Genomic DNA, 26,256 nt, shown 5'->3' with positions numbered 1-26,256 from the left:
TTGGCGAAAATTTTACATAAGTTAGTTTAGAATAGATCAGCCAGCTACCCAGAGAATGCGAGAAGAAGCGATGGGGGTGTATTGCTAAAACCAATCTTGGTATTTATAGTATTTGTGAATACTCTGACCAAATACCTGTCATCCTCGAGCTTGACTCCTTTCACTTTGTTGTAACCGCTTGGAGCATAATTCCACTTTCTTTCCACTGCTGTTATGTAATATTTGCGTGTCTTCGACGCCACAGAAACATAAAACATTGTGATCACGAAGAAAACAAGCGAACAAAACACTACGCACGACTTCATTGTTTGGCGTGGATTTCAATTCTGTCTGAGAAGTATGTCGCTCTTTTTACACGTGCAAAGCAGTGAAGGAGATTCAGGGAGCGATTTTTGAATTTTTTTTTTGAATTGGTGTTGTCGAGATTGATTCGGAAATGCGAAAACAAGTTTGTGACTGTCACTGACCTCAAAAGCGCCTGTTGATTGGCAAACAGCCGGAAGGCATAACTGACAACGTCAATTTCTACTCCAGTCACAAATCGACTAGTGACAAAAACAACGCTTTCGCGATTTTGTATTCATAAAATTGAAGCTTAGCAGATTCGAATTGATTTGTTAGTTAATTTTGAACGCTTGACTAGGTTTTGATCTAAGGTGTTGATTTTTTTACAAGAAAATATGCAATGTCTAATCCACTTAGGGAATCAGATAATACAAAGACAACAATTCATGTGGGAAAAGATCTGCACGAAAGCGAAGCACAAGTGCAGGCGATTTAGAAATAGCGCTATAAAACAGAGAAAGCTGAGTCTGTTGTTGATTAGCTGGTTGCAACACCTGCTAAACGCACCGAGCGTGGAATATTCAGTGACCCGCTGCAATCGGACGGTTCGGGACCGTTCGGGATGCATCGGAAAATTCTCTTTCGGAATCGAAGGCATGACGGACAATAAAGGGGGTACGTTGAATAGGAGGATCCGTGTTATTTTTTGGTCAAATCGGTAGGCTTTTGTACATTATGCTTTTGTTTCCCCACTAAAATGCTCCACCTCCCTTAATGCTCTATTTTTCCCACTAAAATGCTCGGTCTCCCCCAAAAAAGTCATTAAAATGCTCGGATAATGCTCATTATACGAACGATTTTTTTAATTAATTTCAAAGTTTTAAACATGGTGTTATCTGTTAATACTTACATAAACATACAAGTGTTGCAAGTAACAACAACAAGGTATACAAGTTCATAAATACAGCCAAATAAGAAATAATCCTCAAAATCATCCACGAGGCTAGGTACAAAAAGTAGCTGACTATCTCTAGAAGGTTATTTGTTGTTTAATTTTGAGTTTTAGTCTTCATTTTCTCTATAAAAAAGATAATTTCTTTTTTATTTTCTGGGAAAAGAATCAATTTTCCTGGATGCCACTAAATGTCGATTAATGCTTCTCTTTTCCTACTTAAATGCTCGAAAAAATGCTAGCATAATGTACAAAAGCCTTCCAATCGGCCGATACGCCACTAGTACAGTAGAACCCCGGTAACTCGAACTCGTATAACTCGAAAACCACGGCTAACTCGAACTAAATTTCGTTTCCCTTGATCCAAATTTGGGTCAAATTTTCCCCGATAACTCGAATTCCGGTTCTTGCAACTTGCCACGGATGCCCATAGATTAGAGCAACGAACAGATCACGTCGTTTGGCAGCCTTTTTTATAATTTTAAAAATATTCAATCGACTCCAATAACTCGAAACCTCGCTAACTCGAACTGTTTTTCGTTTCCCTTCAGAGTTTGAGTTACCGGGGTTCTACTGTATTTTCAGTTAAATTTGAATCCGCACTATTTGAAAACTTTCTGTGATGGAGTTTCACCACAAGATGTGTTTTTTAATGCCAACATACTATTATAGGCCTTATCACGGTTTTCGACGCCATCTTGACGAGTAGGCAAAGCGGCTAGAAATTACAGTGTTTGATGGGAATCCAACGGCAAATATCTTCTACAAAAATTGAATGTGGACAATTAATGAATACAAGTTTCCATGTTGTATACACAATCATTATCCAGTTAGCTGCAGTTGAAGGTTTTTTATACTAAAAATTGCAGACTCGTACCCAGTCGTTACTCTTTTCTCGTTTTGGCTACGTTCGAAGAGGATGATGGGAAGGACGTAGAAAGAGTAACGACTGGCAGAAAAAAATCAAAGATGGCGGCCGATTTCCCGCTAAAAACAATGCACTTGAAGAAAAGCCATTCCACTGCTGTTTTTAGCTCGTCTTCCTTGCGGTGTTCTCCGTCTTTTCTGTTGTCCACTTTCGGTTAACACTCCTTCTCCTTCCTATCGGACGTGCCTAGTATTTATATATCTCCTCCTCTTAATGGCAAATAAAACGAGGCGGGTTTTTCTCTTGGTCGTCCTTGTCTTGTGCGTTTGTGTTGGTAGCTTTGTAGGGTACTTTTTTCCTTTTTGCTATCACTTTCATTCTGTAGTCTTCCTTTGTGGCGCTCATTTGTTTCTGCTGCTTTTTTTCTCTGGTTTTCTTTTTTTTTTTTTCCTAACTTTATTAGAGTTTTTTATTTCCCACTTATTCCTCTTTTTAACTACTTCTTTATAATCTTTCTTGGGAAAAGCATCTCTCACTTCCCTGAATTTCCATGAGGTACTTAGAAAGCAGGTCGTGACTCCCTGATCTCTTTTCTCTTTGAAGTAATGATTTATTTTGGCTATGGAAAATTGGGCTGGGAAAGGTAAATCTGAGAGCATTGATTTTTCAAGGGAACTTGAGGATAGAAGAGAAAATCTCAATTTTTAACACTACCAAAGCAACATAATGGATAGGCAAGTTGTTAAAAAGAAAAAACTAAAAACCTGGAAAGAGAAAAAAAACCTGTGAATGAGAAAGAGCTTCTGATTCTTTCTAGTTGGGTGATTTTTTCAAACTAGATGCTGGCCTACATGTTCTGCTCAGAAAACTTAGTAGTGTTCACCTACTAACTCGGTAATTTAAGAATGGCCCCATGGACAAACCAACAAAACCAACAAAACAAAACAACTACTAAGACCCTAAGAGAACTATACTAGAATTTACAAAAAAACGCTCTGCTGGCTCCACTAATACAACAACACGACCTCCAGCACTGATCAAACTTTATCTCCACTTCTCGTCAACCCCCTCCCTCCCGCGCCGCTGAAAAAGCACGGGCGCACTGTCTTTATTATTAACCAAGTTTACACATTTCAGTATTTACCACTAGTGTGTATTTATAATAATTGAACTAAATTATTTCATTGGTTATGACTTAATATCACGTTAAAAAACTCATTAATAATTCATAAAGAAAAAAAAAGAAATAAGTTAATAGTGTCTTTATATCTAAGAAACTAAATTATCAATTTCTAGGCCAAAAAATCTATTTAGTGCAGGGAGATTTGCGTAAATCGATACGTGTTTTATCAAGTTAAACACTCGGCTGCGCCCGTTAAATTATAAAACACTCTGCTCATTTATTAAACATTGCATAAAGCGTATGAGCATTGGTACAAACACAGTGCAAACTCAGGTTTGAAGTTTTATGGTGTAAAGAGAGCACTGAGACAGCCTGCTGCCCCTCCCCCCCCCCCCTCCCCCCCCCCTTCCAAAATCGATTTGTTTTGCCAGTATTTATAAATAATTATTTTACTTATAAGTGTGACAAAGACATTTTTAGCATTCAGTAACACAACTGGGTACCTTAACAAAGATTTAAAGACGATTACAATTTTAACTTCAACAATCGTATAAGGCAAGTAACTAACACAGGACACTCTTATCTTATTTTTAAAAAGTCTATAAAATTAGCACAAAAACCAAACAAATGGAAAAACAGCCGACAAGACCAAAACCGTTGGCAAATTCTTGTTGGCAAATCCTTACCGCCCAAGTTTCTTTAGCAGGCGTTGCACATCATCCGTGACAAGGCAAGAAACCTTATTTCGGATGAGCAGATCCAGGAATCTCCCATCTTTTCTACGCCAGATGTAAAAATTAAATTCTTACTCTTACATTTTGAACGATATTTTGCTGTTTAAGCTTTTGCCTTCTCGAGTTTAGCCACCAGCTAAGGCACAAACGCTAAACAAATAATCTGATTTTCTGGTTTCTGTTCCGGTCCTGAGCCAAGCGGTCAGTATAAAAATGCAGTAACAGCTAACAGCAAACCAACAAAGAAGCTGCTTGCCACTGTTGAGCCCGCAGTGCTTGCTGGTTTTGTTGGTTTCAGGGACGCGTCTGAAATGAGTTCAAAAGCATAGATAGGAATTAGATAGTTAAATAGGGTTAAAAACGTTTCATAGTTAAATTAATGATATTTATATAACTCTTTATGGTTTTCTTTGTTATATCTCGTTTGCGTGACAAGCGCGACTACAAAAACCGAAAATTTGGATTGAAATGGAAACGAACTGAAATGTCCTGGATCTTGGCAAATGCAAAAATACCGGAACTGAAACCAAGTGAGAACTCAAAGTTTCAATAAGAAAAATTTCGGGGTATAACATTTTTTCCCGAAAATTCCGGTATGATCCAATTTTTTTTCCACCAGACTTTCTGGGTGAATGGATGCCAGTTCATTATAGAAATAATAAAACAGTCATTATATAAACGTGCCCTGGTTTTCCATCCATAATACGAGAAAAGAAACTTACCATAAACTGTGTAGAGAGTCTCCATGCCGCCGGTCATGTGATCGTTCACGTGACAGTGAAGCAACCAGACTCCCACACTGTCTGGAATCATCTCCACGGTTGCAAAGACTCCTGGGAAGAGATCGTACACATCTTCGCGATGATATCCAACAGATTTCTGTGAAAAGTATTTGAATATTTATATGTAACTTATTTAATGGTTGGTAAGCGAGTACCATTTTTATTCGCGAATTATGAAGAATCGCAAAGTGAACGAAATTTATAAATGAATTCGTGGTAACGACACGTTAAGATGTGCGGGCTGTTTTTATCTCGCCTTTCTTTTCCTAAATGCTTCTCTCTCTTTTTGTGCATTTATGTTTGTCTCATCTCCCTATTTCTCAACGCTCTCTGGGTATGTGTCTGCCAAACTGCCTGCCTGCCTGTCTGTCTGTCTGTCTGCCTGTCTCTTCTGTCTGTCTGTCTGTCTGTCTGTCTCTCTGTCTGTCTGTCTCTCCGTCTGTCTATCTGTCTGTCTTTTTATCTGTCTCTCTGTCTGTCTGTCTGTCTGTTTGTCTATCTGTCTGACTGTCTGTCTTTCTGTCCATCCTGCCTGTCTATCTATTTGTCTGTCCGTCCGTCTGTCTTATCCTGTCTGTCTCTGCCTTGCTTCCTACGCTTGATAATTTATAAAAGATATCTGTATTTATTTACTAATTCTTTTTACTTCTGTTGTTTTTGTTTGTTTTTTTTGTTTGTTTGTTTTGTAGTGTAAACCCTCGCAGTCTGAAGATTACAAAAGTTTATAACCTAGCTAGCGTTAAATAATAGCTCTTGTTGCATGGTAAACAACATCACAACATATCATTTCCTCGAACAAAGTTCCAGGTCGGTAAATAACCGCAGTATTTTACCTGCTACTACTACTTACATGAATAAATGTTTGTCCGTGAAAGTGAACCGTGTGCATGTCGACCTCATTTCCCATGCCAACTAGGTACCAGTCCACTTTCTCCGACGCGTACATCCTCAAACCCTCCAAATTGCCATACACATAACCATTGATTACATGCATCTTGTTGCTCTCCTGAAAGTCCGCGTCTTCCTTCAGGGTGTCTTTATTCCCAGGCTTCTTGCAATATTTGTCGATGTTCTCGTCTAAGTACCAGCTCTCATTTTCATCAAGGACAGTAAACATCAGCGCGAATTCCCGATCGACATCCTGTCTTGCATTTGACTTTGTCAATGTACCCTGATTGGAATAAAAAAAACGATTGAGATTGCTTACGTCGAATTTGGCAAAATCTGTTAGCGCGGGCTGTTAGTAAAACGCGTATCGGCATATTGGATAACAGTGTGACGGGAATTGTTGAGCGATGACGTATCATTAAGCGATGACGTATCGCTTAATGATATCGTGCGAGAGGACGGGATCGGTAATTCTGTCGCGCACAATCGACCGACGAGTAGGAACATTACGAGACCAGAAATCAAGTTTAACTCAACAAGAAATCGCCCCATAGAACACAAAGCAAAATACGCCAGAGCAGTTAGAAAGGTCTAAAACAAAGTATAAACGAAAGAGACAAACGAGTTATATCGTAAAAAAAAATGCTGTGGTTAATCATCGTGGTAGAGTACAATAATAATCTTTTTTTTTTTTTTTTTTTTTTTCACGACGTAGTCACTTGTGATGTAGATCGCGACGCTTCGACTGCACACTGCTAGTCTTCATCGGGCGATAAGGTCCATTGGTCAGGTGTAAAATTTAAAGCACGGTGCTGCGCTGTAATTGGTTGGTTTTCAACAGCTGTGATTGGTGCATTTCGATCCTCGCTGTTCCGGTGTGCTGTTTTTTTTTTTTTTTGTCTTTGTTTCCTCGGCGGTCCGCTGTCGTTCAGTTCTTCTGGTGTTGTGTGATTTTTTTTTCCGTGGGCATCCATGCTTCGGGAATTTCAATTCCACTATCCCTGTTGATATTGTTAGGGTGAAGTCTTCTCTAAATTGCTTCTTTGACCCTGCGTGTGTACCAGTGTGGTACACGATCAATAAACTTGATCGTGAACCACACTAGTACACACGATTTTTGTTTACGAGTTGTGAAACAAAAAGCCGGTGTAAATAATTTTAAATCAGCGTTTGACTTTTTTTCGTATATCGGCTGTCACGCTACAAGGTAATACAACTTTTGTTAACAAACAATAAACACAGAAGTTGTCAGCTATTATTATTAACGTTAATTTTTTGACAAATTTCCTGAAAGGTTATTAAAGACCCTTTGCGAAACGTCATTGCGTGCGTGCGTCATTGCATTGCGTGCAATTCATTTTGTTTGGTTAGCCTGATTAGTACTGCTGCTAGCCTTAATAACGTTTCGGTTAGTCTAAATAGCACTAATACGAAAACGGTTAACTCCAAGTAACTGCAAGGGTTATACGACATATATACTTGAAACAATTCGTATCTCTACATTTCCCAAAAAACTTAAACTGCCTGAAACTGAATTGCGTAAGAATTTACAAAGATATATACAACTATTAAAATCTATTATAACTATATTAAAAATTTGCCATAGTAGTAAGTCAGTTGTGGGCATAGTAAGACCTTTCTAGCCGGTGTGTTTCTTTGAACTACAAAGTGACACTCTAGGAGACTGTTTATGTTAGAAAATTCACAAATCGAACAGAAAGAAGCTAAAAATAACAGTTGGGTAACAGGTAAAATCAATAGGTATCATAAGGGAAGGGGTCTAAGTCAGTTATGGGCGTTAGTAATACCTTTCTGGCCTGTGTGAATAAACAAACACTGTTTTGTTTCGGGAAATCATCGCTGAAACACTCGTCGTCCAATCAAAAGCAAGCGCGACCGCTAGCGAGGGCTCCAAAGATTTTTACGCGAGGATGACGTAGTAAGTATGCGTTATCGTACTAAAAGATATCCGTTTGAGGGTAATAACTTGAAAGCCGCTCGCTGAGAGTTTTTGTGTAACGGCCAATTTTGTTACAACTCTTTTTAAAAACTCTATAGAAAGGGTTCAGAGCCACCTTAAATTGATAAAAAAAATAACTTAGCTCGGAATCGTGCCTACAGATGTTTTAAAAACATTTGCAAAAATATTCCTTTTGTCGGTCAGACAAAAATAAATTAAAACAAGAGTACACCGAATACTTGTGTTTTTGAGTTATTTGCCTCAATAGGTCCAAAATAGGGCATCTTTGACCTCTTTTGCGTTGCCCCTGGCAACGAATTTTGAAGTCACAATGACCTCAATTTGTACATTGGTAAAACTTGTACAAATTTGTACTAAAAGATTTTCCTAAACATTATTATATTGGTTTTGCTGCGAACAAATGAAAAGTGAGGTAGCATAAGGCGGTTAACAGATCGTCCACTGCAAATCTTAGTTCAGCCATAGACCACGTCCAGCACTTAATAACTAAAGCTTTGCATTAATAGGCGTTTCAGTTTGTTGTTCTGACCTTCTTACAGATGACCAGCGGTCCTACCAGTCCACTATTGGTGTCTTTGATTGGATTGACGTCAGAGTAATAGGCCCACGTGGTACACTTTGGACCATTCGTTCCAGGGCCCGCACGATCAGGAACCTGCCACGTGTACTTATACAGCTTACCGGGATCAATCGCGTTGTCTATTTTACTGCCACCTAATGTGCCGTCGTTATAATTTGAGCCCTCGTTTTGTTTGCTACAGAAAATAAGAAGATAAGAAGATTGAAAGTAGCTCACGATACTTTATAGGTCTTCCCGTTTTTTTTGAGTGATAATGCAAATAAAAAAAAATCATTAATTTTAAAGGGTTAAGACAATTTCTGGTGTCCAAGTAGTTTACATTGTTACCCTTTACTAAATAAATTAATAAATAAACAACTAAATAAATAAATAAATAATGCAAATAAACAGAAACTAGAAGATAAGGTTACCCTATTTAATGTTTGAGTCTAAAATCTTTAAGACTACTCTTTTAAAATCTCAGTTAGACCAGTAAACAAAATTCTCATTTTTGCAAAAACTTATACAAAATTCTCTATAGCCACAACGATCAAAAGCAGGGTAAATTTACACATCTCAAATTATCATTCGTAAAACCCACAGAAATTTAGTTTGTTCCTAAAGGTAGTGGATAGCCCTCTGTGTGTGCTTTACCCCATAGTAAATTTATAACAAAATAATTCTTTGACGTACTTGTAAAACAGCCCGTGGGGATGCATGGAAAACCTTCTGGACGCACTGTTTTTAAACACCACCTCGATCGTGTCTCCAACTTCAGCGTGCAGCATTGGACCCAGTATCCCCAGGTGCTTTTCAGCCGTGGTCTTGGGTTTTATCTCTTTGAACTCGGCACTAGTGTATTCGCGGTACACTACCTTCTTGTACTTTCGGCCAATTCGCTTGTCGCCTCCTACGGTGAAAGTTGAAACCTCGCTAAAAGAATGACGAAAAAGGTAAAAAATCAAAATATTGTGAAGTGAGATTTAAACTCCAAAAATACGCAGCCACTCCATTCAGAACATTTGAGTGACCATTTGAAGAGAGTTACGGTAATCCCTTAGATGGTCACGCAATGATGATTCTTCCAAATGGAAGAGTTGCATGACCATCTGAAGATACCGTAAAATTCCGGTTATAAGCCCTGGGCTTATACAACTTTGTAAAGGGGTGTTAGGTCGGCTTATAAACGGAAGGGCTTATATCCGGGAGGGCTTAAAAACGGAATAAAAAAAAGTTTCGAAGCGAGCCACGGCAGTGTTGTTTACGTTTTCAAGTTAAAAAGTAATAATAAAGCAACATTTAGCCCTGTTCAGTACTGTCATCCAGCAGAGGGGGGCTTATATCCTGAGGGGGCTTATAACCGGATGTATTTTTCTGTTGCCAGGTAGATGGGTCTATAACCAGGGGAGCTTATAAGCGGGGGCCTTATAACCGGAATTTTACGGTAGTTTATAAACAAAGACGTGATAATTTATACTGACTCGCTCTTGTCCAGCGGTATTCCATCTATGAGATCATTTCCACTGGGCGCGTAGTCCCATTCCACCTCTTCGGCCGCAATATAGTATCGACGATAATACCCAGGTGGAGGCACGGTCGTCGGCTTCCCACAAGCCTTCACGGTGTATTTCGCAAGCATGCCAGCTGAATAGTGATCGTTGGTCCTGCAGACTATTGCCCATTCTCCCGCGTTGTCTGGGGTCATTTTCAACGTTGCGAATTCTCCTGAAATAGGATAAACTGCATTATTCTCCTTTCAGTGTTATATTTAACCGAGTCGAGTTAGATTGGATCCTTTTCCTCAGAAACTAAATTTCCAAATTCCACTTTGATCTGAAAACAGGACCCGCACAAAAAATAGCTTTTAGCTCGAATGTTGCTTTTCTCTCTAAGTATAGTAATTTATTTATTTTATTTTTTGCAAGAGCTGCATCACAGATTTTTAAAGACCATGTGCTTGTAGTCTAACCCCCTCTCCCCCCTCCCCCCCCGATCAATATCTCGTCAGACAAAACGTAGGGAGTGGAGACGAGAAAAAGGACGCTTTTTTGCTCTCTCCCCAAGCCTCTCCCAAGTTCGAATCGGAGATGGCGTTCGCCCGATCAAAATGCACTCGCTCGCCGAAATAATTTTTGTTTTACTGCAAAATACAACTCAAAACTAGCAACACGGACTGGAAGTCTGTCAGGGTTGCCACTCATAAGAACCCAAAAATTCCCTGTTTTTTCACTCATCTCTAAATAATTTTCACTGACCTTGCGTTAGGCGAATTATCAAATAAGCCAAATCCAATTTATATTTGCTTCAGCTCCTTCTGAAGACCATCGACATTCTTCTTTTCATTTTCGATCTCTTTACGTTTTTCACGCGATTTTGTTCTCATGGCATTTGAATTCCCTGGCTTTGACAAGAACTAAGATTTTCCCTGACTTTTCCCTGACATTGAAACATTTTTGTTTTCCCTGACTTTTCCCTGACCGTGGCAACCCTGACTGTGTTTACTGTATTACCTGGAAGAAGGCTGACCGTGTCTTTCATATTGCTGTTGTATGTAAACGTGTTTCCGTAAAAGTAAGCCGTGTGCATATCCACTTCGTTTCCTAAACCAATCATATGCCAAGAAACTCTGTTGTCAATGCACATGTCCAAATTAGGCAGGTTAGCATAGAGATATCCGTTAATACCATGCATTTTATTGCTCTCCAGGTAGTCTTCGTCCTCTGAAATGTTTAAAAACCTTGTGTTAGTAGTTAAACCCTAAAAGATCTTCTTTTACAAGTGATGAACTACAACCGTCTCTATATAATTATTTAATTTATACAGTTTTGTTTCGATTCTTGTACGAACTAGTTGAACAAAGTTATCAATGTAGGTCGTTTAGCAAGGCATCGAGCGATCACGTGATTGACAATATTCGTTGACGATCTTTGACGATCATTTACGATCGCTATCGATTACTAAGGCCCGGTTCAGACGCCGTACTTTTCATGAGCCGAACTCAATTCGAATTTGGACCGACCCAAATTGACAAAAGTGCGCCTCTTGATTCAGACGCCGTCCTTTTTGGCCTTTCCGAGGCCGTTCCTAATACAGTTCCAATAATTGAGGTAAACTGCTGGCAAAATACATTACAATAATTTATGAATTAGGATCGGCACATGAAAAGTACGGCGTCTGAATCAAAGCCGTTCCAAAGGCGTTCCACAGGCGAAATTCTTGCCAAGCCAGACGGGAAGAAAGGGTGAGCCGTTCTAATTTGATTCAGACGCCGATCTTTTCATGTACTTAATTCAAGGAATTAGGTTCGGCTCATGAAAAGATCGGCGTCTGAACCGGGCCTAACAATCAGTCTTCGCTGACGATCACTCAGAGCGACCACAATCGCTGGCGATCATTTAAGATTGTTTATAGAGCAGTTTTCAGTTGAGTGTCGTAAAACCAAAACCAAAGTAATTACTCTGACCAATCACAAGGGACACTTACAATTCAGTAAACCAATCAAACCTCGAGGTAATTACATATAGTGGACACGAAGGGCACGAAAGCGTATGCGAGTAAACTTACAATTGTTTTAGTTTTACTTTTAATTATAATTGGCTGAGAAAGTGGCGCAAGATTTTTGAGACAATCATTGAGCGTAGTAATGCAAAACCAAAGTAAAAGAAAACAACTTTCGACACTCAAGTGAAAACTGCTCTAACCGTTGACGAACGCTAACGATCACCAACGATCACTTACGATCGTTCGAATCAATTACGATGATTACTGGCGATTGCTGACGATTGCTAATGATCGCTAACTATTACTGGCAATCACCGACTGACTTACGATAGCAGGCGATCACTGACGATCGTTCACGATCGTAAACGATCACTGACGATAACCAACGATCACTTGCGATTGCTGACGATGATAACGATCACTTACGATCGCTGACGATGATTAACGATCTCTAACGAGCACTGACGATCACTTACGATCGCTGACGATGATTAACGATCACTGACGATCACTGTCGATCGTACGCTTGTAACATACCATCTTTAATCTCACTATGGTTTGTCGCTTTTTTCTTGTTCTCTTTGTGATACCAGGACTCACTCTCGTCTGTTACAGTGAAGAGCAACACAAATTCCTTGTCGATGTATTTCTGCGTATTGTCGGAGTCCTTCAATGACCCCTTTTTGCATGTTAACAACGGACCCAACAGACCTGTCATAAAAACACAATGATGTTACTTACGCAAAGTAACTGGCAATAGACCTATTTAGCCTCGTTTGTTTGTTGTCCCATTTCAGTCCACGTGATGTTACCCTTGAGAATTACGTGGAAATGAATGAATAACTCACTTATCTATCAATTATCATTTTTCTCATGCATTTTTACCTTTTTTAATTATTCTTGTAAAATATTGTATTATATTGTATTTGTAATTTTAGAAACAGATTTTAAAATAATTATTCTCATTTATTCCTCCTAATTTTTAATATAGTAAACTATTGCATTTTTAATTGTACATTGTAAATATTAATATATTGTTAAGTAGTAGAGCGTCCCCAATTAGCTTCTGTTAGCTAAATACTCACCCAGACACTTCAATAAAGTTATTTTTATTATTATTATTATTATTATTATTATTATTATTATTATTATTACTATTATTATTATTATTATTATTTTTATTATTATTATTATTATTCATTTTCAGAAAGACAAAAGAACGACTCTCTGGAGATTATCACATGATCTGAAATGGGCAATTTACATACGCAGCAAAAGAGGTTTATTCCTTTCAACAAAGAATGTACCAATATGAATAAGACATGTACAGAGCCATTGTTTCATTCATTAAATCTTTTTTCGGAACGGAAAACTCTTTCCCGTACTTAGATCATAGACACGTTTCTTTCTTTTTTTCACATGTAGCCATAAAACGTAACGTACGGAGAAAATAACACATTCATACTAAAGTGTTTACAAGTGAGTACAATTAATTTTGTACGGGCATGCGAATCTTCAATTCCTTGTCCAAGGGAAGCAGAATTACTCGTAGTCGTTTGACGAGAGATAAGAGTACGAGAGAGCTGATCTATCTATCTGTCCGTCTGTCTGATAAGAGAACAACTCTCACGAGTCTAAGCTAAGAGATACGGAATATAATGCTCTACTGGACCACGTTCCTAAAACAGAATATTATAAAGACTCTTTCTCATATAGAGGAAGAACGCTGAGGAATTCACTACCTATTGACAAAAAGCGTCCGAATCCAAAGCTATATTTAAAGGAAATCTGGCCAGTAGGCAAGCAAACTGTTGACTAGATTTTACTATTTGTACATATTTTTAGTGTCACGGCTCTCATGTAAAGAATTTTTTAAACTTATGGAATTAACGAATTAATATAAAAGTGAATCAATCAATCAATCTGTCTATCTGTCTTTTGGTTGGTTGGTCGGTCTGTTGGTAGGTCGGTCTGTCTGTCTGTCTGTGTGTGTGTGTGTCCGTCCGCTCGTCCGTCTGCTTCCTCGTCTGTCGGTCCGTCCGTCTGTCTGTTTGACTGTCAACAAGCAGCAAGATCTCTCGTAGATGCTCACATTTCGGCAAGTTTCAATCTCGCACTCTTCCCGAGGAGTGACAGAACCTTTGTACGAAGTAAAAGTTGGTCCCAATTCGACGAGAACATACGAGATTTCGAACTATTATCAACTCTCTTCCTCTCCAGCTTTACCTTAATAAATATGGATACGAACTAACCCGAGTAAGTGTCCTTGACTGGATCCACGCTGGAATAGTATAACCACGTGACACATTGTGCGTCATTCTTGGTGGGACCCACTTCCTCGGGCACAGTCCACCGGTAAGTGTAAATCTGGCCTGGTCGCACAACATCGTCAGCCTTTTGAGCCCCGTATGTGCCATCTTGGTACAAGGCCCCCTCGTTAGACTTGTTGAAGAAAACCCCATGTGGTTGTATACTGTAGTTGTACTTAGCCTGTCCAAAGTGTAAAATCGACGATCAGACAGGAAAAAACTTTGTCGCTTATTAAACATTTCTAAAAAAAAAAAATTGTACATAACACACTTCTACTTATGCGCCAGCCTGCTACGAGTAGCAAAATCCAACATGATAAATCTGAACATAAAATATAAAAGGTAAGTGCTCGTAAGTCTGCATTGGGCCAAGATATCCTATAACACCTTTTAGGGATAAGGAGTATTTCTACTCCTCCCTGGAGTGGAATCTAGTACATTGCAGGGTTACCCCCAGCAAGGTTCTAAATTCGCTGCCGTACCGATTTATATAAAATCAAACGTGCTGTGCGAGCTATTACCAACTCAGACTATCGAGAACATTCTGCCCCTTTATTTGCTAAACTGGACATCTTAGATATCTTCCAAGTCAGTGCATTGCAAATAGCTAAATTTATGTTTTGTTATCATAACCAATTATTGCCTCCGATGTTTCTCAGTTTATTTTCTACTAGTAGAAGTGGTATCGACCACATCACTGTCGCACAAATCTAAAGCAGTTTCCAATACTTTTCCAGGGTCCTAAAATTTGGAATTCTTTACCAGAATCGATCACTGGTTCGAGTAGCTTCTCTTCTTTTAAGAAAAAAATGATTAAATATTTAATGAAATGAGTCTGAAATTGGCCTAGCTGCACATTCACATCGAAATTACTAGCATATTGCTTACCCGAGGTGGCCTCCCCCATAAGCCTTGTGGTTTCTTGGAGGTCTCCTCGCCCTATCTACTTAAGCTATTTTGTACTTATTAACTTAAAAAGAGGCACATAAATGATGATGATGATGATGATGATGATGATGATGATGAACCAAATACCCCGGCCTGGGACCCGTTTATCAAAAACCCCGGAAACTTTCTGGGCCCGCAAAGCAATTTTTAGTTATCTTTAAAATAGAGAAGTGTAAACGCCTGAAACTTTGTAACTTCTGTAAATATAAAACAGCTGTATTCGCTTCATTGTCACCAGGAGAAGATGGAGATGGATTGGGCATGTGCTTCGAAAGGACAACAACAACATAGCTAAGACTGCAATGCGCTGAACACCTGAAGGCAAACGCAAAAATGGGGGGGGGGGGCCAAAACGAACATGGCGCAGAACGGTAGAAACGGAATTAAGGGAGCTAAATAACAGCTGGAGGACCATTGAAAAACTGACTAGAGATAGGCAGGGTTGGAGAGACTTCGTTGCTGCCCTATGTGCCACACATGCATGATTGGCAGTATAAGTAAGTACCTCATTAAGTTTTCAGTTTTTGTTTGGCTTTCCGGGTGCGAAACTTTTCGGGACCTTCAAGAAACGGGCCCCAGGGTTCGAACCCAGACCGCTCGATCCGGACTCCAGCGAATCAGTTAACCAATAGGGGACATGCCTCCGACTAGGCTTTTATAGATTGTGCTAGCATAATTTTTGGCATAATTGGAGCTAAAAAGCATAATTTGTGAAACGAGCACTGCCACGGCATAATTAGCAATTTTTAGCACTTTTTGGAGCATAAATTCGTAAAATGTAGTAAATATGCTGTACTTTCTACAGAAATAAATGAAATTTAGGTAGTTTGTTCTTGCAATGCGTGTTTTAGCTATACAATTGTGATTGTTAAGTCGTTGGAGGCATTTTACAAACGGTTTAGAGATGCGAGCAGCTAATTTGGACAGCTGACGGCCGTGATAAACTGCCATAAACACAAATAAATTTACAACAACAGTTTATTTAAAAAACATCATAATTTGGTGTCGTTATTGCGCACCTCTATGTATAGAATCTACGTCATTTTGTGAGCATAATTTCGGAAATCAGAAGCATAATTTGGGAATTCTGGCATAATTTTTGCATAATTTGGCAAAATTTTGAGCACTGCTAGTAGCATAATATGCCACTTTTAGGAGCACAATCTATAAAAGCCTACCTCCGACTAGCAACCCTGTTGTTTTTTCTTGTTTTGCGCACACGAATAAATAAACCTATATCATAAAACATACAAAGAAAACCAAAGCCATGTTTACTCCATAAAACGTACGTTGTTCTTGAAGACCACTTCGATCACATCGCCAACTTCTGCTCGAATGATTGGCCCCAGGAATCCAAGATAATCAGGTTTTGTCTTTTTTGTTGTAAAGGTGTTGTCAGTATACCCCTCATAAGACGCTTTAAGGTACGTTCCTCCAATTCTGTGTTTACCTTGAGCGAAGAAAACTGCCGAGTCACTAAAAAGAGAAAAGGTAAAAAAGTCTGTGTCCGAGCCAAGTGGCCCATACAGCCGGAGCTTATCCCGACAAAGCTTTTGTAGCATAAGCGACTAAGAGTAGTGCTACTCTCCCCTGGATGGGATGCTACGCGGACACAGTCGACAGACAACGTTTTCAAGGGCCTTTCTAACAGATAAACATTTAGGGTGTTATGAGACTTATTTCCTCCCAACTAACCGCAGCTTAGCAATGGCTAGCCTTTCCGTCAAATTCAGCTGGTCATTGACTGTGACGGAATACTAACTATAATTAAATTATTACATTCCATTTTCTCCAGTTTACCTGCCTGGCTTTGTCAAACTTTGTCCATCCATGTTGTTTTTTCCAGATGGCCCATAATTCCAAGGAACCTCATTTGCCGCAATAAAGTACCTCCGCGTTTTCCCTCCACTGACGGTTGGCACGTGACCAGTTTTACCGTCACACTTCGTGACGTTTAACAAGGCGTACATACCGGCGTACCAATGATTGTTAACAAGACAATTTAACATCCACGTCCCGGGGTTCAAGGCCTTCATAGAAGCTGTCACGAAAGTGGCCGGAAAAAGGGAAGCCACGTCTTTGCGATGGCCATCGATAATAAAAGATTGTCCGTGGATATAAGCTGAAAAAATAAATGCATTTATCTAAGTAAAAAAAAACATTTATGGGAATTTTATTCAGTTGGTAACAGCCGCCCTAATGGTAAGTTCGTTCTAGTCCCAGCCAATGTCTTTTGCGCAAGACACATCATCTACCCACCCGTCCGTCCATTTGGTTATCCGCTCGTTCGTTCGTTCCTTCGTTTGTCTATCAAGCAGCTAATGCAGCCTTTCTTTCTCTCGTTTTTTTCGTCACGCACTCATTTTGCCTTAATTATTCATTTGCTCATTCACCCATTCGTTTACCCATTTTTTCTTTCTCTTAGTTCTTGCTTTGTTGCTTTGTTGCTTTCTTGCTTTCTGACTTCCTAGCCTCTTGGCTTCCTGGCTTCTTTGCAATCTTCCTTTCTTCCTTTCTTCCTTTCTTTTTACCCTTCGCGCTTTGACTTTATTTGATTTGCTTTCTTGCTTATGCTTTCTTGCTCTCTTACTCTATTCCTTCTTTCCTTTCTTTCTTTCTTTTTTCTTTTCCTTTTTTCTTCTTCTTTTTCTTCTTCCTTCCTTCCTCTCTCTTCCTTTTATTCTTTCATTTTTCTCTCCTTTCTTCCTTTTTTCTTTTTTCTTTCTTTTTTCTTCCTTCCATTCTTTCTTTATTTATTTATTTATTTCTTTAAATATTCATTTATGTCACGTTAGCCGTCAGTATGTCAGTTAGCTAGTTTCTTAGGGTGCGTTTCTTTGGGGAAAAATCCAAATCCGATTCTTGATCCAAAAACGGATTTTGCGTTTCTTTACCTATATCCGAAAATGGATTAATCTTGGATCAATGATCTGAAGAATCCACACTTCGAGTGGATAAATCAGATCATATCTGAATCCGGATTTTTAGGATTCATGATCCGTGCGGTTCTTTGGGAAAGGATTCGAAAAAAGTAGCTTGGCCCAGCGGTCTTTGCTGTGAAAATACAGGTTCGCTCTTTGTAAACACTGCCATACGGAAAGTTTTAGGCGATTATTTCGATCAAAATACAAAAATATTTCACGTTAAAAGGAAACGGTAGCTTCAGATAGGTATGTAGTATCATTTTAAACGGGATGCAGGTTTTCTAGAACAGCTATTTTGTGCCTACGGAAGTTGTATCCTTTTGAAATTGTCACGAGTGAAATTTGCACTGATCATTTCGCAATCATTCTTCGCTCTCAGATGCTTTCTCGCCACATTGTGCTCAACGCTAAAGAAGATCTACTTCGACGTGTGGTTTTTGTAAAAGATTTTGTATGCTTAAATTATTTTAGCTAGGATACATTCGACGAAAAATAAATTTGTGCTGATATTTTATGTTCTGTGCGAAATGTGTTTACGGGGTTGTCATGGCAAAAAATCCGTTTTCGGATTCTTCGTTTCTTTGGGAGCAAAGTATCCGTGTGATCTGAGATCAATGATCCAATTTTGGATTTTCCCAAAGAAACGCACCCTTAGTTACCTATGTTGCCTTTGCTCACTTTCTCAAGTAGGAACTTTTCTACCCATGCCACTCACCCGTGTGAATATCGACTTCATTTCCAATTCCAGCCAAATGCCATCTGACGGAATCTCCCAAGCACATCTCCAAGCCGGGCAAATTGCCGTAAAGATAACCATTAATAGCATGCATCTTGTTGCTGTCCTGAAAGTCTTTACCCTCTCTCTCAACTCCCGCAGGATCGCCACAGTATTCCTGGATATTTTTGTCAAGCAGCCAACTTTCATTTTCATCTAGCACAGTAAACAAACTTACGAATTCTTTGTCTACATTCTTGGCTGATTCTAAAATTCCCTTTTTACAAGTCAGTAGAATTCCTGAAGAACAGAAAAGTAGGTACGCAATAGGTACAGACATGAATATGTAAAAATAAATTAAAATGAAGATGATACGTGTTGGCGAGATATTTAGCAGGGGATGGAGCCAACTTTAAGTAAATTTGACACACATATATGGGCTTTAGAATCCAATGGAAAACGAATATTCCATCAAAATGTTAATCTATTTTCAATCTATACTCTGGGTGACTAAAATTACAAGTGAGGGGAATGTGTGGGTAACAAAGGCCAAAAAAAATAAAATAAAAAAAAATAAATGGTGTTTATAGTGGTCATGCAGGGAAGATGGGAATGCAGTCGAGGTTCTTTTTGCATCCACTCTCGTAAATAACGAACTCCTTCCTTCAGTGATCACCCTAACAAAACTCCGTTAATTCTCAGTAAAAAGTTTCCTTTTCTTTTCTTTTCTTTTCAGTGTGTGGTCGCTAACGAGACAAATTCTCGCAAGCGAATAGTTCCTTTCGACCACTTTTCTCTAATACTCTACGCCATCGCTCTCGAGATCTTCAGCTGTATTAAGACGGAATCTGCCAGGACTTCGAGTACTAATTGGACAGCATTATGTATCAAAATTATTACATTTTTTAACAAACTTCTGTGTTACTCAGTAGCGGATCCAGACCTTCAGCCAAGGAGGGGGCCCCCTTGACTAGGAATGTTGAATTCTGCGAAGATAATTCCGGCACTTCAAAGAAAATGCGCTATTTCCAATAAAATAAGGTGGGGGCATCCGCCACTGTTACTGATTCAAATATCCTCTCAAAAGACATCATTTCCAACAACACCAAATTAAACATCGAAAACAAATTTCGAAGTTCCACTGAATTTCACTAGCTAAACGTGAAATTTTACCTAAAGTACATGGTTCATGTAAACTTTGAAAGTCATTTTCTCAAGCTTTGATTAGAACTTGTTGTTGATATTATCACGGATAATTACTTACATCTTAAGCTTTTAAAAAGAATAGAAAGTAACCAATAGGATTAAAATTATTCTGATTGAATTACTTGATTTGCTGATAGATTCCATCTATTCCATCGGTATAAATTTTTTTTGTAAGAATTCAGTGAAACAAAAAAATTACACTGATGTCGTCGTACAGAGAAACTATATTTTCATTGTTACCTATCAACCCAGTGTTTATATCTTTATGTGGCGTCACGTGCGAATGGTAAATCCACGTGAGACAATCATCATCGTCCTCAGTCGGCGAATGACCTTCAGTTAGCCTCCAACTGTACACGTGACTACCACCAGGTGGCACGTGATCATCTTTCGTATTGGCCCCACTTGTTTGGTCCTCGTACAGCGCACCTTCTGAGTCCTTCCTGTAGAAGACCCCGTGCGGGTGCACTGAAAAAGTTCCATTGGCCATGTTCTTGAAGTGGACCTCAATCGTGTCTCCCCCTTCGCCCTTAAGTATGGGTCCTAAGAAGCCAAGGTATGCCGGGTGGTCCTTTTCTGTTTTGAAGGTACCATCTGTGTACTCACGATACAGCACCTTGTTATACTCGCGCCCTATTGTGTGGTTACCTCTTTTAGTACACACTGCAGCATCACTAGATTAAAAGAAAAAAAGCGATCTATTTTAATGGTCTAGTCACTATAGCTAGTAGATTTGCAAACTCGGTGATGAAACAATATTTTCCCCCCCTTTTTTTTTTTTTTTGAATTTTATAAAAAATTTTTTTAAAGTTTGGTTATATTTTTTTTTTACCCCGCCTTTTTTTAAAAAAAAAAAAAAAAAAAAAAAAATTTTTTAAAAAAAAATATATTTTTTTAAAATCTCCCCCTCGGGTTTATTCTTAAAAATTCTTAAAAATTCTCAAATTTAGCCTTGATATTCTTATAAACTAGATTCTTATAAAATAAAAAGAGTGTAGTAGGAACCTTACGAAACCACGACGGCGAACGAGAATTAATAATAATAATAATAATAATAATAATAATAATAATAATAATAATAACAACTTTATTATCGTGTCAAATCTGTAGTAGCTGAGGGGAAAAGTCCCCTCTACTAATTGTGGACACCTAACCTGCCTAACTAAAAAAAAACGTAATTAATATATATAAAATAGAAAAATTTAATACATTTAAAAAAAAACCTAAGTACAAATATATTAAAACTCTGTTTCTTTAACTATATTAAAAATAAAAATTAAAATTATGTTAAAAGTAAAAATTAGTCGTGTAATGTTGGCTGTGTTGGCGTGTAATGAGCAGCACAATAGCTCTGCACGTGCGTTATACATCTTGGTACATTTCTTTATCGTCCTCTGTAAGACAACGACGTGAAATGACCAAATTCTGCAAAGTCTGGATAACGTGAATCACGACGGTGAACTTTTCACGTTTCTCGTTTGAATTTAATACTGCGCTTATAATTTAGCTAGAAATAGAGCGGTTTTCACTTGAGTGTCGAAAGTTAATTGCGTTTGCTTTGGTTTTGCATTGCTACGCTTAGTGATTGGCTAAAAAATCTTGCGCCACTTTCTTACCTAATCAGAACTAAAACCAAAACCAATCGTGACTCGCTCGCGCACGTTTTCCCGCGCTTCGTGCCGGCTACATGTATTTGCTTCGAGTTTTGATTGGTTCACTGGTTTGTCTGTGTCCTTTGTGATTGGCCGGAGTAATTACTTTGGTTTTGGTTTTACGACACTCAATTGAAAACTGCTCTAAGTTCCGACACCAATGTTCCTTTGCGTATACGGGTCGATGCTGTGCCGAAATCCTTCTACTAAAAATGGAATTCACCGCACAGAATCAAACCCGAAACATTTAGCATACTGAAACCCCTCCCTCACCACTTACTAACCTAAGCGTGAATTTTATACCAGAGCACAGTTTCGACCTAGTCCAAGCAGCTTAAGCTTAAGTAGAAATGGCATCGACTACTACGAAAAGCTCGGTTCCTAGTGATGGCATCGACCGTTAAAATTAAATCAAGGAAATCAGCTTCGACATACCATTTTTTTATTCCGTGAGAAAATCTGAAAAAAATGGCTCGAGATAGTAGCCTGCGAATACAGCCGCCTCTCATTCGCGTCCGGGGGTTCAAAATAACTGGGTTGGCATCAGCATCATTTTCTTTGGGGGGCTACAGCCCACCCTGTCCCCCTCTCCGCCGTCTATGGAAACAATAACACCCAATTCAAGGGAAATGGCTTTTTGTTTGAGATAGCAGGGCGGATATATCGATGCTTCCTGTTTTAAATTCTTTCCCTGAAAACATCTTGAAAACATGCCAGATCCTGACATGACACGACTGAAGCGTTGCGTGACACCCACCTCGCTGCGTGACGTAATTTTCTCGTTTCCAGGCAAAAATTTCATTTCTGACGTTTGAATGAGTGAATTAGTCGGAAATTAAATCCTGACGGCACGTTTTAGAGGTTCGCGGGTTGTTATGGGATGTCTAGGTATATATAGATTTTGGCGGGAGATTTAGGTCATTCAGGTCGATCAGTCCTCGGCGTCCTTGCTTTGTTTTTGATTTTAAGGGCCTGATTACATGAGCCGGGCTGGTTCGGTTTGCCGAGATGACTTTCAGCCCGGTATTACATGAGCCCGGTTAGCCGGGCTGGCCCGGTTTGCCGAGATGATTTTCAGCCCGGTTTCAGCACGAATGATCAGAGCACGAATGATCTTGATTACCTTTTTTCGGCAATTTGGTGGTTAATTTTTTGCACTTATGCATCTGGATGGGTTATTTTACCTCTACATCCTATTTAGAAGGAGTAGCATCGATTTTTTCGTCGGATATTATGCTCGGAAGAGAAATTTAATGCTGGCCCGCTTAGCCGGGCTGGCCCGGTGAACGCGATTACGTGGAAAATTTTCATCCCGGCTGCCGAGATCCCGGCATCGCGATACCGGGATCTCGGCTAACCGGGCTGGCCCGGTGGTCATGTAATCGCAAAGTTGATTTTTGTTGCGTTTAACAGACGTGCCGAGATCTCGGCAAACCGAGCCAGCCCGGCTAACCGGGCCAGCCCCCTCATGTAATCAGGCCCTAAGTATTTTCTCACAGATTTTGTTCATTATTGTAAAATGTATTTACTGTATTATTGCACCCTTTCCTCGGGGTTTTTGTGCTGCTGCATTAGATGAGGAATACGTTTTCACTTATTTTTGGCCACTTATAAGGGTGGTTTTTAGTGGTTTTTCGTATCTGGCGTAGCACATCTTTAATTGTGATATTCTTGTAATTATAAATAGGAGTTGTTCTCCGCATACCGTGCTCAAACGCTGTAATCAGATTATGTCTTTCATCAGATGACTGGCTGACGCAACCTAAATAAACTTTCACATTGAATGTCTTGTCTAAGTGTAGTCAGAATGTCTTGGGCCTAGCGCCAGAAATGCGAAAGCTATATAAAAATGACCACTGTTTTCCTATCACTTTGGGCGTTCACGAGTGTCTAAAGCGGCCGAGAACAATGAAAGGTGGCTGCAGGCGCGTGCTAGACAGTCTAAACGGAAGCCAAAAAATGCGGATATTAAAATTACGAAGTATCGCAGTCACGCAACTAATGGGTCTCTGATTTTCGCAATATTTAATTCTTGCAGAATCTCATATGCCCATTAAAAGACTGCTCGATGAATTGAAATTCTAGTTTCTTTACTCCTTGAAAGGTCACATTATAATCCCGCGCACGCTTCGTGCAAACAAGATTACATGAACTAGAAAGCGAACGTAAAAACGGCCGATTGTAGATGGGTTGGTAACGTCACGTTACTAATAGGGGCGTGTTATATATACGGGCGATTTTGCCGATTGTGCAACCAAAAAGCATCGCAACAAAACGGTCAAAACAGCTTTACTAAGAACAGTCTTGGCGCAAATTCTGCATAAGTTAGTTTAGAATAGAACAGCCAGCTACCGAGACACTGCGACAAGAATCGATGGGGGTGTATTGCTAAAACCAATCTTGGTATTTATATAAAAGTATTTGTGAGTTTATTTCAACAACTGTGACTAGCCTGACCAAATACCTGTCGTCCTCGAGCTTTACTCCTTTCACTTTGTTGTAACCGCTTGGAGCATAATCCCACTTTCTTTCCACTGCTGCGATGTAATATTTCCGTGTCATCGACGCCACAGAAACATGAAAAAAAAAAGTTTAAACCCGTTAAAAAAAAAAAAATCTTACTTCACTACCCCAATGCGCCTTTGATTGACAAACAGCCGGAAGGATAACTGACAACGTCAATTACTACTCCACAGAAACATGAAACATTGAGATCACAAAGAAAACAAGCAAACAAAGCACTGCATACGACTTCATTGTTCGGCGTCGATTTCAATTCTGTCTGAGATGGATGTCGCTCTTTTTCTACGTGCGAACCAGTAAAGGAGCTTCAGGATGCAATTTTCGAATCTGATCTCAGAAACTACGTGTTTTATTTCGCCCTTCGCGTGGTGGTGGTGAGATTGATTCGCAAAGGCGGAAACCGAGTTCGTGACTGTCATATGTCACTGACCTCTGATGCGTCTTTTGATGGAAGACAGGCGTAAGAGGTTTATAATAAGGCATAAGTGACAACGTTAATTTCTACTCCAGTCACAAAAGTACATGCAAATCGACCCCAGTAAAGTGACAACAACGCGTTTCGCGATTTTGTATTCATAAATTGGGGCTTAGGGCTCGAACGCACTGGACTGACAAAATTTGTTTGACTCTACCAAAAATCTCGAGAAATTTTGTCTCTACCAAATTTTGAATTTGGCAATTCAATATTCAATTCAAATTTCGCGCTTTCATTTTGATCAGCAGCGGAACTTTTGCTCGGGTGGTTTGAAAATTGTGCCAAGCCCAGGAGTACTTGCATACTAGAGGTGTAATAGAAAGAAGATCTGCGAGCCATATATATATAGTTGTTGTATGGAGTCGATGGTCATTATAATCTTTGCCGTCCTCCATGTTCACAGCTCAGTTGTCGAGAAAAAGAAATATATTTTTGCGCACATCTGCCTTGAAAAGCGAAATCAAATATACTTTGATAATAGCTCTCTTTCTCATACGTATACTGCGTCTTTAAGCTATTGCTATTCGTTTTGTCATTTAATATTGTAAATAGGTTTTTCCTGCTCTAAAAAGCGCGTGTTTGTATGTTTCCTTAACGAGTATTACAGAGTGTTCATTTTGTATCAATTTATTTACTGCATGCAATTTAAAAAAAAAATGAAAAGCCTTATCCCAACATTGTAAAAGATTTCTTGTATCCGTAGTGTTTTGTTTTTGTAAGTTAGTAACTTCTTAGAGTGTATTTGTCAGTAGTTTTGAATATGAAATAAAAATATTAAAATACAAAAAAAAACAAATATACTTGTTTGACGTTTTCTTTTAGATTAAGGCATATTAATTGAAAAATCTGTCAGTTTTTTACGCTTGACAAAAATTTCTCCTGCTCCGAAGCAGGACGACGGCGCCTTTGACAAAATTTGGTAGTTCTAAAAATCACCGGGCACACTTGTCCCACGGAACTGGTGACAGATTTTTTTGCAAAATAAACAGTGCGTTTGGGCCCTTATTAGATTCGAATTTAATTGTTAGCTTTTGTAAACACTTATCTTGGTTCTGATCTTAGGTGTTAATTTTTTATTTTATTTATTGTTTTTTTTTGTTTTTTTTTTTTACAAAAAAATCCAATAGGAAATCAGTTGATACAAGGACAACAATTTATGTGGGAAAAGGTCTGCATGAAAGCGAAGTACAAGAGCATGCAGGTGATTGAAAAATAGCGCTAAACAGTCAACTCTCTCTAAAACGGAAACCGTCGGGACCGGCTCCAACTGTCCGTTTTAGAGAGGTATCCGTCATATAGGGAGTTAATATACAGTAAAATGACTGAAAAAGGCAGGGACGGGAACAACACCAGGTGTCCGTCTTATAGAAGTGTCCGTTTAGAGAGAGTTGACTGTAAAAGAGAAATAGCTGAATCTGTTGTTTATTAGCGGATCGCACCACCTGCTAAACGCACTAAGCGTGGAGTATTCAGTGACCCGCTGCAATCGGACGGTTCGGGACCGTTCGGGATGCATCGAACTTTTTAATTCTCGAAATCGAACGCATGACGGACAATAAAGGGGGGTGCGTTAAGTAGGGGAATCTGGGCTATTTGGCCCAATCGATCAATCCGCTACTACGGAAAATATAGACGGCAAACTGATCCTGACGGCTAAAGCGGTCAAAAATAAACAAAGTGGATAAAAAGAAAAAAACTAGAATATATAGAAATATTCTAGTTTTTTTCTTTTTATCCACTTTGTTTATTTTTGACCGCTTTAGCCGTCAGGATCAGTTTGCCGTCTATATTTTCCGTTTTTTTTTAAGTTACTGATCCAGGTCTTCAATAG

At 39.1% G+C, this 26,256-nt stretch overlaps 2 protein-coding genes across 2 annotated transcripts in view; both read right to left on the bottom strand.

Moving 5' to 3' along the window:
• LOC144653530 (hephaestin-like protein) overlaps positions 1–1,420 on the bottom strand; it is a 36,702-nt gene extending 35,282 nt beyond the window's left edge. The window contains exon 1 of the mRNA XM_078513527.1: positions 136–1,420. Coding sequence (XP_078369653.1) covers positions 136–305 — 170 coding nt within the window. The 5' untranslated portion in view covers positions 306–1,420. The remainder of the gene's footprint in view (positions 1–135) is intronic.
• A 2,101-nt stretch (positions 1,421–3,521) lies between these two features.
• LOC144653531 (hephaestin-like protein) lies at positions 3,522–24,290 on the bottom strand. Its single transcript, XM_078513528.1, has 15 exons — positions 24,141–24,290; positions 23,892–24,017; positions 20,016–20,449; positions 18,570–18,869; positions 16,731–17,052; positions 16,220–16,406; positions 13,926–14,163; positions 12,211–12,384; positions 10,683–10,892; positions 9,654–9,897; positions 8,866–9,105; positions 8,143–8,368; positions 5,595–5,915; positions 4,685–4,841; positions 3,522–4,268 (listed from the first exon to the last, which is right to left on the bottom strand). The coding sequence occupies exons 1-15, from the start codon at positions 24,182–24,184 to the stop codon at positions 4,165–4,167; spliced, it is 3,327 nt and encodes a 1,108-aa protein (XP_078369654.1). The 5' UTR covers positions 24,185–24,290; the 3' UTR covers positions 3,522–4,164.
• Positions 24,291–26,256: the final 1,966 nt, after the last annotated feature.

This window comes from Oculina patagonica, chromosome 5, assembly GCF_052425735.1.
Source record: "Oculina patagonica isolate OP01 chromosome 5, crgOcupat, whole genome shotgun sequence".
NCBI classification, from domain to species: domain Eukaryota; kingdom Metazoa; phylum Cnidaria; class Anthozoa; order Scleractinia; family Oculinidae; genus Oculina; species Oculina patagonica.
The sequence above is the reverse complement of the archived record's forward strand: the minus strand, read 5'-3'. Positions and strand labels throughout refer to the sequence as shown.